We start from the raw sequence: 15,428 nt of genomic DNA on the forward strand, positions 1-15,428 counted from the left end.
CGTTTTTGTAAAAACGAAACGAGTTAAGGTTTATATGGTTCATGATCAGAAAGAATACTCTCACAGTCAGGCGTCCTCATCCCCGAAACACTGGTAACTATTCTCCCTAATCTCTCTCTCTTTTTGCAATTGCTATAGCAACAAACATCGGTACAAAGACGCTGCCATAGTAACTGTACACACTTATTCATTCCTTTCTTGTCTTCCTCAAGGGTTTCTGTAAAAGTTTGTGGACGGGAAGCGACAAATTTCATAAACTATGGCTTTGACGGATCCTAAAATCCCTCCTCGATTTGCCACATCCGACTGGCACACCTCGAACACAGTTATACGAACGAACGCAGAGAGACAACGCGATGCATCGCATCGGGTTCGACAAGAAAGTCGCTTTCTTCGGAACGAGACAGATAACCACACTCGCTGGACCCAACACGACAGCAACACAAAGCTTGAAAAGAGAATACATGACATCAACAGCTGGAAGAAGAGCTTGGAAAGATGCCTTGCGGAAACAGACGCCGAAATTGCCTTATTGCAGCAAGAAAAGGAAAGAACTGAACGCGCTCTTGAAGCAAAAAAAGTTCCTCTAGACATCACCTTGGAATGTCTCATGTTGCGAGAAAATAGACAGAAAATTGATCTTGTCCGAGACGAAGTCGAAGCTCAACTTCACAGGGTAAGAGAATTGTAAATCCTTGTACTGAGAATAGCCTCAATGTTGCTTGAATTTGATATCCTCCAAACAAATTTGAATCACCAAAATTCTCTTTCATTTGTGAAAACGACCCAAGATTCTTCAATTTTCGTTTAATCATAGCAATTCAAAGTTTAATACTGGAAAACCTTTGCTACCCATGTTGTTTTCAGTTCATCTTCAATATAACAAAAAGTAAACTGGACAACAGATTTATAAATTAGACTCTCTGAGCATTAATAATTTACAGTTTTGGGGGCTTACTATTATAACATATCTTACCATATATTAGGAAGTGGAAGTGATTGAAGGAGCCAAAGCCCTTTTGCAACAAAAAGTCAGTGAAGCCTTTGAGCAATTGTGGTAAGCATACAATAAGCAAAATACCGGTAAACAATTCAATAAACTTTATTAATTGATAAAATATTTATTAAAAACTTTTTTGAATAAGAAAGATAAGAAGCTGAAAAAATAGTTTCCATTGTTATTGTTAATAATTAGTTACTTTTTGGTACTTATAGACATAACTTTTTATAGAATTTTTTTTTGTTACAGAATTTTTGTTGATAATGTTCGACGCAGTACAATGCATTTTTGTTTCTTAGCTTTTCCACTTTTTATCTTGAAAAGTTTTTAGCAGTGTTTTATTGCAATTTTTTTCTATAGTGAATACATAAGACACTTATTCGTTAAATTAATTCTCTCAGAATTTTTATACTCTCGACTGACACTGATAATAAAACTCATGGTACAGATTATAATTATTTATCACCCGTTTCACTTAAAACTTTAAATCTGGATAAATATTGAAAATCAAGGTACTAGATTAATTGTGGAATTTCACTTCGTTACATTCATTAGTCTTTTGCAAGAAGCACGTCATCAGCTTCACCTTGACATAACAGACAAGCACACCACCTTGGAAGTGGATGGGGAATGCTATCGCCTAAACAACAACTCAGAAAACATTGGCTTTCATGCTCACCCTACACGCACAGTAAAGGGAAGTGTTACGCCTGAAACCTGGGATTCCTTCTCTAATTACAACAAGCTACGTGCTGAGGCAGAGATGAAAGCTTCCAAGCACCTAAGGGAAGCAATTTTTGCCACATTGCAGCAGACAGCTAATGATCTTGAGGCTCAGCGACAGGCAACTGAGTATGCATTCCGCAAGAGGATACACGAGACCAATCAGGCAAAGTCAGAACTGGACTGGCAGCAGCAAAATGTGAGCAAAACATTGATTTAAAAATTAGATTGTGAAACAACATGTAAAGATCGAGTTTTGATTGTTTAGAATAATAGCATTCTCAGATATCTAGGAGAAAACAGTGGGGGTTAAACTTGGAGATGTTTAGCTTCCTTCAGTGCCTCAGGCTAGACTATCCTATTGCCCCCAAAATCTACCTCTGCTGGGGGTACAGTATGTGTAGTAAGTCTATCAAGGGGTAGTCCAGCTGAACCCCTTCAAATGAATACCGATAAGAAACAATACTAAACTTGAATGGTTCCTGACGAAAACCAAAGTGGACAAACTTCACTTAACTAAACTATGAAGAGACTTTATTTGAATAGCTCACAGCAGAGATGATTTCAAATCCATTTAACCAACAATACCCCTTGATTAATACTGACAATACAACTGTAGTCTCTCAAAATGCTGGAAATCCCGTTTCTGAACTCTTAAATGTCGAAGTCTTACTGGGGAACCCCACCCTAGAAGGGTCCAACTTCAGCATCTATTTCTACCTTCCACTGCCCTTTAACAAAATCCTAGATCCACGTGGTCTCTTAGTCTCTGAACTGTTGAACAATTTGGCACTTTCTTTATGACAGAATATATATAAAACTACATGTAATTTTCCCATCCCAATGCCCTCCAGTAACTGAACCAATCATGAAACAACAAAGTCTTCATAAAGTGTGAATTTGGACTAGAATGACATAAAAGCTTCTCTCTGCAATATGTATTGTACTCTGATCATTTATTTTTTGTAGACAATGCAAGAAATCTCAACATTAGAAAATGACATCAGAGGAACAAAGGAAGCCATTGATGCTAAGAATGCTCCTATGATGGTATGAAAAAGAGGGCGAAAAAAGTAAAACTGATTTCTTTTTTAATCAGGAACATTGCTGCCAAGGACTCTACATTTGCACACCCGTCAAGGGTTGTACATGTGCATTCAGCATAGGAAATAAAGTCTGCAGTACAAAAAGGCATCCTATGTGACTTTTGCAAGGTTTTTGGTCATTTTGCAGAATTACGGCTTTCTACACTAAAATTGTGGGATGAACTGTTTCCCAAAAAATTTTTCTTTTTCTAAATTTAATTTCTTCTGCTACTGCTAGTTTTCTCTTTTCCCTCCAAGCTCAAATAATACCGGTATCCCACGGCTATTGCACATTAATTTTTTGTGAATTTTGGCAGAAATTTCTTCAAAACAAAATGTGCTCTTGTAAGTATGTTTTGGCATGAAATCCTTTAAAGTTGTAAAATTTTTTATTATTTAAATCTATTTTGCTTGTCTGGAACTAACTCTTTACCCTGTTGTAGTTTAGCAAATTACTTTTGTTTGCGTTATGTGCCCCTCTCACCATAGAAGAGCTTTTCAAGACTTTGAGTTGCTTAAAATAGTTAATGATATTTAACTTATTTTCAAGGTTGCCCAAACACGTCTGGAGAACAGAACTTACAGACCCAATGTTGAGCTGTGCCGTGATCAGCCACAATACCAAATGTGCCATGAAGTTGCCGAGATTGGTGGCTCTATTCGGGCACTGAATGAAAGGCTGAGAGAGGCAGAGAATGCTCTTCAGGCACTGCGAAGTAATCTAGAGAGAATAAATGAAGATCTTGCAATCAAGAACAACTCGCTGGCTTTGGACAACAGAAGCATGGAGGTGCGTCAGAAGATGAAAGAAGTCCCACATAGCATGATGAATATTGGGCATGTGTTCACCACCACCAAAAATTCATCTCATGTTCCTACTATGGAAAATGCACCTTTTACCGAAGGGCAAGGTAATGGTGTTCCTTTGCGACTCGCATCTCCAAGCGCTACTGAAAGCCGTAGTCCACCTATTACTGGGAGAAGAGTGACACCACCACTGGTTGATTGATTGTCAAGCAAGTTTATTAAGCACTCAAATACTTTCTTTTCTTGTTTGAGCTTTAAAACTGAGAAAAAAGGAGAGCTGTGATTGTTGCTAAATTTTGATTACGGCTAGTTTCTAAACAATGGATAACAACAGTTGCTATTGCAAGTCAATGTTTTAATAATGATTTTTCCATAAGTCAGATATCAACTCTGAAATAAGAATTAGAGATAACAGAAAGAATACAAAGAATGAAGTTCCACTGTTTTCATTTAAGCCCTTTTCAGTTTTGCAAGATAAAACACATTGCTCAGATTTTATCAAAATGCGCTTGAATAATAATAAGTATCTCATTCATGTTACTGGTTACTACTTATTTATTATATATACAATAATTATTGTTACAACAATTAAGGTTGATGCTACTAATAAATCATTATGGGCTTTAAGTTCATAAATTACAGGAATGTGTGATGTCGTATCTTGTAATAACTTGTTTACCTTATACATGTAAAAAGCCCTTTTGTGATTCAACCTTTTTTTCTTCGTTATAATTTGTTTCTCAGCAAATTAGCATTATTCATTAATTGCTTAAGGTCTAATCAACCTCATTCAACCCAAGGGTAAATAAAGTAATATGTACAGTATGTGTATTATTAAGTTGCTTCTTATGAAAATATCATTACAATTTGCTGGTTCACGTGACTTTGTGCAACACCCTATAAACAATCTATAAAACACCTCTATAATTTCCCATGTATCTTCTGAGGCTCCAATATGCTTATTAGTGGTGACATAGTTGGAATACAAGAGGCCAAAGGAAGCCTATCTTCTCGCCACTTTTCTGGTCAAATGACCGTGTCTCCCAGTCATGTTCCTTGTATTACACAAACTGAAATGCCAATTCTCGAACTTACCGGTAGTCACTGTCCTATGGTTGTAGTATTCAAGATACTTCTCTTACTGAACAATGGAAAATAATTTTTATTTGCAAACATGGCATTACCAAAGGTGAAAGTACCACTTTATTTTTTTTCCCAGAACCCTCAATTAATTAATATGTAACTCCCAAGCATTAATGCTTGCTATTTTTAAGAAAAACACAGTTTCGGATTTCATGTTACAAAATTCCAACAGTACAAAAGTAAAATTTTAAGACTTTAGTAAAAAGTTTCTTTTTTTATCAATAAATACTTTCTTATTGTAATTAATCATCCATGGATATCAAGGAGCTCATGACAAGAGAATTCAGCAAGGAGTGGATGCATGTTCCTAAGTCAAACCAGAGCTCATGGAAGTATTATAGTTTTCAAAAATCTCACTGATTAAAAATTTAAACTGATTATCTTACATGGGTCAGATAGAACCACTAAAAGTAGCAAAACTCAAAAAAAAGCAAGGGGCAGCGTAGCGGAACCTAAGCACACTACCTGAGTATGCATGCATGCAATTGTTCTAGAATCAGATGCTGGATTACATGCCATTTGTGGAAGGTGAGAATTCTCAGCACTTGTGCAAATGAGCCGTTAAGACCTGACCAACGATTAAATTATTAGTAACCTATAGTTGGCTCTCGTGGTGTCGCATGTCATGTTATCTCGTTCTTCTCCGGACTGACTCTTGTTTCTTTGCTTTGGCTAAAACAGCTTCTGATCATCAGCTCACCAATGAAAGCCATAAAAAGCACAGATGACACTAAATTGAAAAATAAGAAATAAATTATAAAACAAATGAGCTGATCATTCATAGAAATTTACTACAAAAAACTAGCTCACCAAAAAGTACAGGCGATGTTATTTTTTGCCTTGATGAAGTGTACTAGTGTGATTTAAGGTTTGAATATAATCTTCTGGCAAAACTGTATATTTAATGAATGACATTGATAAATTTCTTTGTGGTAAGATGTCATGGGTAATTTGCTCGAGAGAAAAACAGTATGCGGTTTTGAGGCAGATATCCTGAAAAGTGTGAAACCAATCTTGATTTTTCATGTCTACAAAAAAATCTCTTGAATCATGCACTGATTGAGAATGGGAGTCCTTCCTGCCCTCAATAAAGGATCCTGGTTGTCTACAATTTAAATGGCCTTTGAAGCAATTAATTTTATAATATGCAGGGGTCAGCATGTCCAATGGGAACAAGTCGCACCATGTGACCCAGGTGACCTACTGTAGGTTCAAAGTCCTGCTGCAACAAGTAGAAGTTGTTCTGCAATGGGTAAACCTTGCCTCAGCTCCTTGGCTCTACTCATACTGTCAACACCCAAATGGTTTCACCATTTGCCTTGTTCCAGTTGGTATTCCCAACTCTGGCTGGGTTTATTTGTACATTTTGGTGGAACAACACATCTGGTTAAAATTCTTCTCCTTTCCTGTCTTTCCACACAGTCTACTATTTGAACACACAGTGGAAGAGGATTGCTTCACTTTGCTAAAAAATTAACTATTATCCTTCAAAATCGCACAGAAATATTGGCTGATACTTAGCCGACGAGGCCATATATAGGCCAAGTTGGCTACAAACAGGCAATATTCCACAAGATTGAGCAGGATAATAATTATTATTGTTTTATTATTCAACACATTGACGACAAAGCACAATTTTCTCCATTTATTGGGGGGGGGGGGGGTTAGGCTGGAAAAACTACCATTTTTCTCTGCTCTGTGACACACAAAATTACGTATATCGCAGAATATAAGTTGAGTTACTCACGATGAATATTGAGCGTGCTATGACCATATTTGGACATAATTTGTCACAAATTATGTGTTGAATAATATTTGTGATTCAACACCTTAAGTGCTTTACAAAAACATCAAGAAAGAATGAACAGCAAAGGGAATACAAAAAAATTGCTGAACTTACAAAAGGCAATCCACCATTCCCAATTTGTTGGAAAAGCCTGCATTACTGAAATTAACAAAAAGTTAAACTGGTAATTTTCTTAAAACTAAGAGTGAAGATATTGTGTTGAAATTATACTCAAAGAAATAAATAAGAGTAAATTAATGTACAACAAAAAAGCAGTTTCCTTTTGTTACATGAGGTTTCCAAGAGTTCAAAATGATGTTAAAAAACAGCCACTCCCATGCATAAACAATATTGCAAGGAATTCTTTAATATAATTTGCACAAAATAGCAGTAGACCTTAGAATTAGTATTTTTCATTTAAAATATAGTTGCTTTTGGACTAAACTCCGATCACAAGTACGAAAAAGAAGCTCTCTTTTTGCCCCCCCACCCCTGCTGATCAATGTTGCTAGACAAAACAAAGCATGTAGAACCTGGGCTTATCAACATTGGTTATAGGGGGGAGGGGGATGGCTAACAATGTGCAATATTGAGGACATAGTGTGCAAAATAACCCCTGTTTTTAATATATTCTCAACCCTTTTTGTCCAAGATTGTAGCATGCTCCATCTTCAAGGAACAAGACATGTTTCTCCATAATTTACAGGTTATTATCTTGGCTAACCTTATAAGTTGCAGAAGTCCTGTACCGTGTAGGACAAAAATTAAACCATTTAAGATAAATATAGCTAATAATGATTAAGAGTTCCTATGCAAGTGACCAAAGGAGTAGCCTCAGCTTTCAAGCAGGTTCATTTTTATTCAAACAAATTTCATATCTTCCCATCATGCTCCCAGGAAATCTATACATTCAAGTGAATTAATTAACTAACTAAAAGCAGAGACTAATTTAATAGTAAAAAATTTGACCCCATTTTAACAAGGTTAAAAACAGCAGATCGAAATAATGTCACATTATAACCATAGATAGAAGCACATGACCTTTCTTTTCCTTAGAACAAAGCTGGGGATTTTTAAGGACACAAATTTTATGCCCAAATATGGACAAAAATAAGATTGAAGAAAATGCATGAGCTATGTTACATCCAAAATAATGAAATTTCTAAACTCAAAAAACCCCAGCTCTGAAACAGTTGAATGCTTCAAGGTCACAAGCTTCTGCTATAAGAGGAACATTACCTGCACAAGACACAGCAAGATGAAAGACTGCCACTGTAATGGCATAATCCCATATTTTCTTTCGAATAAAGATGATGTAAATAACAGTGGCAAGCATGTAAGTTAACAGCAAGGATAGCAGGTTTACTGGAGGGTAAAATTATAAACTATTATTAGAGTATAAAATTACCAATGTGTCAGTAAATAAATCTACCCATATTTATACAGGGCTCATTCAAAAGAATGGCAAATACAGTGTATCACATCGGGCTAAAAAAATTACTACTTGGCGAATTTTTTTTACTAAATATCCAGTTACTAAAATAATGATGTCAAAAATAATATTGATGACCCAAACATGCATTTCCAATCACATCCACAAAGTCTCAGATAAAAGTTTTGCCCAGGTAATATCATGTTGGCCGTGACTCACTGCCATTCAGGGCAAATTTTGAGACATCAAAAAATTGTGAGTATTAGCATAGACTACACAAATAGATAGTCAATGACAATGCAGTAAAGCAGAAAACAACTTAAGTTATTTCTTCCACAAGACTCCCCAACCACAAGTAGCTTGATACTTGAGGTGGGTTGACAACTATCATGTCACTCGTCATAACAATAAAAGAACAAGGGAGATGTTACATCAAAAGCTAAAAACTGGTGTTAACAAAATAAATCAGATAAGCAGTTGCACTATGATACCCCGGTATGATACCAACAAATATTTTAAATAGATACTCTTATTCTACCAGTCTGGATTGTGTTTGTTAGTTTTCTACAATATACTTTGAAAGGTGCTCTTGCTGCAAAAACCAGCCTTTTAATTATTGATTTTGATTGATTTGATTTGAAGTGTTCTCCCCTAGTACTAAATAACTTTCAGAAATGTGGTCCATTGAAACTTACCTAAATTTTTACTGTCCTTGACATCGCAGCAGTTTTGGAAATCAAAGGGAGTCTTGCCATCAAAATCATTTAATCTGTTTGGTAAAAATAACAACAAAGGTCATCTTGAGTAAAATAATATTTAAAAAATTTTATCTTACTCTTCATGAAGAGCAGCCAAACCCCACTACCTAGATGCAGGTCCTCAGTAATATTAATGTTAATACTTATTGTTGCTTAAAATTATACAATCCCAATGGGATATTCCACTTGGAATTATCCGAAACCCCAAGCCCCCCCCCCCCCTTCATGGGTGAGGTCTAACAGAATTCGACTTACAGGAGTCTTTTTTCAAAAGCACCAACAAAGAAGTGAAGGGGTAAGAAAGGCTTTTCAAAAGGATTCCAATACAAATCCAAGTAGTAGGAAATTCTTAAGCCCAGTTCAAACGTCGAACTTATTGGGTCGACCCAAATAGTAAAGTAAACAGGGTTGATTCAAACATCTACCTTAATTTGTCGAACTTATTTATACTAATCACGATGTACAATGCTTTTTTGAAAGAAGGGAATTGTGGAATGTCAAAATAAATTATACAAATACAATTGTGTTTTATTCAGCACAAGAGAAGTTAGACGTTTGAATTGACGTCGCTCAACCCATGTAGACCACTCAACCTTAATTCTTGGGTCAACCCAAATTAGATGGGGTTGAATTTAATTGATTCAAACGTCGATCTTTTCATGTACTTTATTAAACGATTTGGTTTGTTACGTTTGAGTACATGAAAAGCTCAACGTTTGAACTGGGCCTTTACTCATTGATACCCCAGGGTCGGATCTCAAATGGATGGAACATCCCAATTTTTTTCACAATATTGAATGCACCATGGATGCAAGAACATTGTTTATTATCGATCGTTTTTTTTTTTTTGGTTCCCATTAATGTGTTAAGTCGGGGCCGCAGTCAAAACGAGGAAAATTAAATTGTGCTTGCCCAGCCTGGGTAATTATAAATAAACTGCGATTATGACAAACGCATGTTACTGAAAACATATTCTGAACTTCTATACATAAGTTTTAATTGCGGAAGTCTCATATACTCGGCTGTCAAAAAACAACTTTTGTGTGTCAATTTTATTAACACGACCTGTACGATGTCCATCACAACAACAATTAAAGCATAATTTATATGATCATCCCGAGAATAAATTTTAAACCAGGTAAGAGGACTTGAATATGAGATTTAAACTTGTCCTAACGCAAATATAAGCCTTAATATAAGCTTAGATCTGTGTAGAACTTAAGCTTATGATTAAGCATTATAATACTCACTGAAAAGCTCCCCATAGCAACGATGCTACCATGTAGTATATGAGGAAAAACAGTGGAATTGCGACACAGAGATTGCAGCAGATAACCTGAAAATGTCACCAAAGATTTAATAAGTGAGCTCCTTGCGCTAGATAGCTCGAAATGTTTAGTCTGCTATAGAACAGCTGATCTTACACGAGTGTCCTCCGCCATGTTTACAATGATCAAGTGAGCGTGCGAAGAACTGTGGGAAGGAATGCCACATGTGGAGTTTTTTTTTTTTTTGTTTTTTTGTCTCATCTATAATTCAAACTCACATTTTTTTCCAGATCAAGCTTTGAGACCTTTGAGCTACACCAAATTTTTTCCTTATAAAAGAGAAATGCCGACAGCTATTTGCTGAATGCTTAATTCACCTATCTTTTTTGCACATGTAAAGTTAGGAAGAAGAAACAATAACTTCTACGAATTGACCCTATAGCCATTTGAAAGCCGGAGAAAATTTGTAAATTTCTCAATAGTATTCGATTCATTTACTCCCATTGACGACCAAATTATTTTTCCTATCTTGATTAATTAATGGACTGCTACCACAATGGGATACTGACAATGAGCACACATAAAACCAGAACAGAGAGGACTTTAGTACCGTGAATTATCATATAGTTGAAAAGGTCCTTTATACAAAGCATTAGTATTTGATCTCTCACTTCGACGGGGGAAGACAGTGCTTTGGCAGAGTAGTATGCTTTTAATTTGCTTTTGATTTAATTTAATCTTCAAGTTTAGTTGAAAGCTTCAAAACTTGACGTTAGTTTTCCCATTTTCCCGCAGTTAGCCATGAAACTTTACGTATACGTTTCAAAAAAGTTAAGGGGCATGTGTGAAACACAAATAGAAATCATTTAGTCTTGAACGTTTCATATTAAAGTTCCCGTTATGTTTTTTTTTTTTTTGTTATGGTTTTTTTTTGTTTACAATTATTTTCATTTTGCGTTGACTGTGTTGTGATTTAGTTCTGGCCATTTTAACTTTTCACACAGTCGGTTAGAATTGACTTAAATTTTATCTCATTTCGGCATTGATACTGGTTTATATTTTGATAATGAAGACAAAGAGGCCGGCACGAAAACTGTTCGTCCCATATACGCCCATGAAAAGAATTCAAAATTAAACTGAACAATGAAAGTAGTAAACACGAACTCTGCTTGGGCCTCGCGAGTTGACCTTTCGCAAGAGAACAAATCGTCAAGATTTGCAGCAAACTCTTTGTGACCGGGGGCACGTTGTAGTAAAAGTGACGCAATCTAGAGCCCTGGGTACTCAATGAATGTATTCTACAACTGTCGACTCACTGAACCCATCTCTCACCGCAACCTTGGACAGATAAGTAATAGTCTTGGATAACATCGCTTTCTTAACCAATCAGAAGAAAGATAAACGAGGCCGGCTCGCAGTGACGCATTGCCGCCTTGAAGGATCGGTTTGGTTAACTTGGCCTTTTATTCATGTGGAATTGAGTGAGTTTTTCCCAAGGTCTGGTGAAAGGCACCGTGTATTTCTTCCCGTTCAGAGCTGTTCAACTAAAATGGGACCTCCCTTTAGTGGGACTTAAGTGAAATGCTAACTGCGGTGGTAATTGTCCAACTGGGTTTCTTGGCCGGATCTCTGGCAGGAACGGGGCTTCGTTTCTCAAAAGATCCAACAGCGTTTGCTGTTTTCAGAAGATGGAACGCGAAAACCAATGGCACGTTAAAGTTTCACTTTAGAACACACAGCGAAAACGGATTGTTACTTTACCAGGACGATCGTGGCCAGTGTCAATATATTTATCTCTCCTTGGCCGATGGAAGACTCAGAATGCGACTGAAAATGGGCAACTGCGAATACACACAAACTCTCTTAGTTGGTCATAAGCTCGCTGACGGAAAGTGGCACAAAGTCACAGTTCAAAGGAATTATAGCACGACCAAATTGACCTTGGATGGGGAGATTGAGAACATCACCCAGTATATTGGTTCAGGAAGATATCTTGGCGTTGAAAGTGATTTGCGTGTCGGTGGCGTTCCGTGGTACACACCGTTCAACGACTTTTCGTTTCCTGCTATAGTTTATGAAAGTACTAATTTCAACAGGTAAGAATTCGGCGTTGCAACCCACGCATTAAAAGTTTTTTTTTTCTGTGTGTGCGTGTAACTCTCGTGGATGTCTTGATTTTCGGTTCTCGATCAGTGGTGGCAGTTGCGCTTTAAAAATCTTCCTCGTTTCTCTTTCCTTTCGTTGTTTGACCATTATTTAGATAAATACGACAATTGTTTCAATCGAGCGCTAAGAATAAATTACCGTTTTTCAAATAACAGCTGCAAGACAACATTCTGGAACTGAAAATGCAGTTAAATCAATTATTTTTTAGTTCTCTTTCTTCCCATTCATCCTCCACCGTTAGTTAATCTCAATGATGGTTTTATTATCACCAAACTACGTGCCAAATTCACTTCGTTTCAGTCTCGGCAAGCAAGCCTGACTTTGGCGCTACTATTCGCCTTTTGGAGTAGAATTCAACATTTTGGCCTCTCAGAAAGAGATAATAGATTTATTCTGCAGGAAAATACACATAAATTATTTATTTTTGGAAAGGAAATCCAGCCTTCTGTATTAATAATACATTGATCTACTGTGAGGCTTGCCCGTTGAATAAAATTAGCTGACTATAGCTAGATGATCGCTGCAAATAAGGGATGAAACACTCAAAATAACATTTTATTATTGTTATTGTCATTATCATTAGTATTATTATTATTGTTACTATTGTTAAGGTTATTTTTATTTATTATCATTATTTGCTATTAATATTATTTTGATAAATTGTATTGCTTCTGTTGTAAATCGGGTCCCTTGTTTTCGATACTACGGAGGCTTTGTATAGCTGCGTTTGGATCCTTTGAACTAAAGCCTCTCTTTCAAAGAGAGGCCAACTTGATCGATTCATTTGGACTCGTTTTGAAAAAGAGGCTTAAGTCATATCGTTATTGAGGTTCAGTTTGATAGTCAAATATTGGTGGGAGGTTTAAGGAGACTTATGTTTGAATTCTTCTGCTTAAGGATTCATCGAAAAAAGAAAATACAAACTCATTTTACCGTCGGGAGTCTTGTCTAATGGAAAACATGCCTCAAATCAACTGTTATAATCAAAACTTCGCCACAAAACGAAATTCTGCTCACCTTTAGTCAGAGGCCCAGAATGGAACAGATCATAAAACAAAGGATTTTTATGTTAATACTCCTACAATTTTTGGACGAATGAAAAAAATAAAACCGCTGTTTAAAAGCTTTCGTTAAGTGAGGTGTCTTTTTCACAGCGAATCCAGAGCGTATCTCTATTGAACGAAACATTTTGACCCAGCCACGTTTTGGTAAAAGGGATGAGAAGTGAACTCGAAAACGCTGTCTTTGACTAAGTACATTTTTACTACTTTTATTTAGATTTGTGGGCTGTATCAGTGGCATTATGTATAACAATGGGCGAGGACCTTTGCGGGAAGCAGTCCTTATGAACACTTCCGGAACAGATCCAGATTGCCTGGACCCTTGCTCTCAAAGTGACCATTGCATGAATGGAGGCATTTGTCGCGATACTGTCAGCGAAGTCTGGTGCGACTGCAAGGGAACTGGGTACGAAGGACCCAACTGCACTGAAGGTAGGTACCAGTCTACTAGCTGTAGAGTTTGTAACCATTTTTTTTTTCTCATTGCGCGAGCGGGCGGAATTCTGCGTTGTGAATCCTACAATCTGATTGGCTCTGGGAGCGGGCGGAAGTTTTTGTTTCGTTTCCGCAGAAACGAAACGTATCTATTTTGACTTCAGGGTGAACTATTTACACAGTGAGGTAGAGTGGCCAATCAAAACAGAGTTTGTAATTAAAAATCGAAACATCTATGAGTTGTAAGAACAAACTTGTGAACACGTGAACTTGAAGTATCGCAAATCATAATGCTGACAAACACAAAAGCGAAGGAAATGGGTCACAAATATCTGAATGATTCTGGGTTCGATTAACGCGATCTATTGTTGACAAATCCAAAGCTATCTCTCTGCGTGTTAATGAGTAATGTAAACAATCTTTGCATTGGTGAGTCGTAGTAATATATTGGGTTAACCAGGAACCAGTTATTTTAAAGCAAGTACCGGTAACTGCCTAGTTTTTATGTAACACAAGCAATGGAAGATTCACGCAAAACGGAATTTAAAATCTAATGCAGTAGCATTTGAAGGTAAAATTGGTATTTCAGTGTATACTTTATGCTTCGATGTAATGCGCAAATAAACAAGTAACTGTTGTTCTCTTTAATGGTTAATATTCCTTGACAGGCTTCTCACCGTTCAGATTTCTGGAGAGTTTCAATAGACGAAGCGAAGTAAATATAACAGACCGTGTGGCCCACGCTACAGTATTTTATCTTTTCTCCTGCCCTTACCATTCCGGAAACGAAACATCTTTTCCTTTCTTGAAATAATTTCTTGTTCTACTCTCTTATCGATACCAAATTGATCCAAAATGGACTCATTTCCTGTGATTAGATTTGATTTGCAGACTCCAAAATAAGTGGGGCAGTTGTGCTAGGCTTCATCTGACATTAGCTTGATCCGAACCTTACATGAAGGGGTAATTGTCGCTTACTTTAAGTCAATTTTTCCGCGTCAGCTAGCCGCGTGGTCCAGTTCAGAAAACTAGTTTTCTATTTGTGACATTAAATAAAAGTCCAATTTACTTGTTGTAAATGCAACGTTTTTTATACACTTTTTGCAGAGTCTGCGTCAGTTTGGTTAAACGGAACAGGTTATATCGTTTTTCACATGGATCAAGCGGAAGAGAAATCACATTCCAACCTAAGTTATGTAGCGTTTGGCTTACGAACTATCAAAACTCAGAATGGAATTATTTTGAGTCTTCAGTCGCGGTCCGTCAGTGATTTTCTACTCATAGAAATGGTCAATGGAAAGATGCGGGTAGAAATTGATTTAGGTCAAGGTAAGTACAGAATTTGATACTTAAACCTCCGCGACGTAATAATCCAGCAACGTTGGCCATATACTGCTATCATGGATATCGAGATAAGGATTTCTCTCTGCAAAATATCGATACTCGCTAAATATATCGATTATTTAATTACATGCCTTTCGAGACAGCTAAAAATGAAGGCGGATTCATTTGAGCCGTTTCTGCCAAGAGCTTATCAATAGAAGTGAACAACTTGTACCCCCACTAGAGAATTCGTTTTCTAAGACCTGTTTTGTCCCCTCGATTAATGGCTTCAGTGCTTTTTCTCGCTTAATTTATGCGTATGTGAGGTAGATGGAAAAACTGTGCCTTGATTGGCTAAATCCTGGTTTTCACTAGCGACGCTCAAGGGCAAGCACAAGCATAAATAGCTTATATATACTAGTGAAAACGAAAAATCAACCA

The 15,428-nt window shown here is 36.7% G+C and overlaps 3 protein-coding genes across 3 annotated transcripts in view; 2 read left to right on the top strand and 1 right to left on the bottom strand.

Annotated features, from left to right (window-relative positions):
* The first annotated feature begins 157 nt into the window (after positions 1 to 157).
* LOC138045230 (tektin-2-like) lies at positions 158 to 4,256 on the top strand. The gene is made up of 5 exons (XM_068891652.1): positions 158 to 676; positions 987 to 1,057; positions 1,556 to 1,922; positions 2,693 to 2,773; positions 3,359 to 4,256. The coding sequence occupies exons 1-5, from the start codon at positions 260 to 262 to the stop codon at positions 3,815 to 3,817; spliced, it is 1,395 nt and encodes a 464-aa protein (XP_068747753.1). The 5' UTR covers positions 158 to 259; the 3' UTR covers positions 3,818 to 4,256.
* On the bottom strand, positions 3,810 to 10,205 carry LOC138045232 (putative transmembrane protein 244). The gene is made up of 6 exons (XM_068891654.1): positions 10,159 to 10,205; positions 9,985 to 10,070; positions 8,672 to 8,745; positions 7,784 to 7,909; positions 6,659 to 6,703; positions 3,810 to 5,488 (listed from the first exon to the last, which is right to left on the bottom strand). The coding sequence occupies exons 1-6, from the start codon at positions 10,174 to 10,176 to the stop codon at positions 5,382 to 5,384; spliced, it is 456 nt and encodes a 151-aa protein (XP_068747755.1). The 5' UTR covers positions 10,177 to 10,205; the 3' UTR covers positions 3,810 to 5,381.
* Positions 10,206 to 10,946: 741 nt separating this feature from the next.
* Positions 10,947 to 15,428, top strand: part of LOC138044406 (neurexin-3-like) — a 10,608-nt gene continuing 6,126 nt past the window's right edge. The window contains exons 1-3 of the mRNA XM_068890923.1: positions 10,947 to 12,098; positions 13,447 to 13,661; positions 14,772 to 14,993. Coding sequence (XP_068747024.1) covers positions 11,584 to 12,098; positions 13,447 to 13,661; positions 14,772 to 14,993 — 952 coding nt within the window. The 5' untranslated portion in view covers positions 10,947 to 11,583. The remainder of the gene's footprint in view (positions 12,099 to 13,446; positions 13,662 to 14,771; positions 14,994 to 15,428) is intronic.

The sequence above is a fragment of the Montipora capricornis genome, chromosome 4 (assembly GCF_036669925.1).
Source record: "Montipora capricornis isolate CH-2021 chromosome 4, ASM3666992v2, whole genome shotgun sequence".
NCBI classification, from domain to species: domain Eukaryota; kingdom Metazoa; phylum Cnidaria; class Anthozoa; order Scleractinia; family Acroporidae; genus Montipora; species Montipora capricornis.

Bases quoted from the DNA above. Each gene is read 5' to 3' on its own strand.
- LOC138045230 (XM_068891652.1), top strand. From the start codon at position 260: ATGGCTTTGACGGATCCTAAAATCCCTCCTCGATTTGCCACATCCGAC. The intron at 1,058-1,555 runs GTAAGCATACAA...TACATTCATTAG, and splicing joins GAAGCCTTTGAGCAATTGTG to TCTTTTGCAAGAAGCACGTC. The intron at 2,774-3,358 runs GTATGAAAAAGA...CTTATTTTCAAG, and splicing joins CTAAGAATGCTCCTATGATG to GTTGCCCAAACACGTCTGGA.
- LOC138045232 (XM_068891654.1), bottom strand. The intron at 7,910-8,671 runs GTAAGTTTCAAT...TTTACCCTCCAG, and splicing joins CAAGGACAGTAAAAATTTAG to TAAACCTGCTATCCTTGCTG. The intron at 6,704-7,783 runs GTAATGTTCCTC...TGTTAATTTCAG, and splicing joins TCTTGCTGTGTCTTGTGCAG to TAATGCAGGCTTTTCCAACA.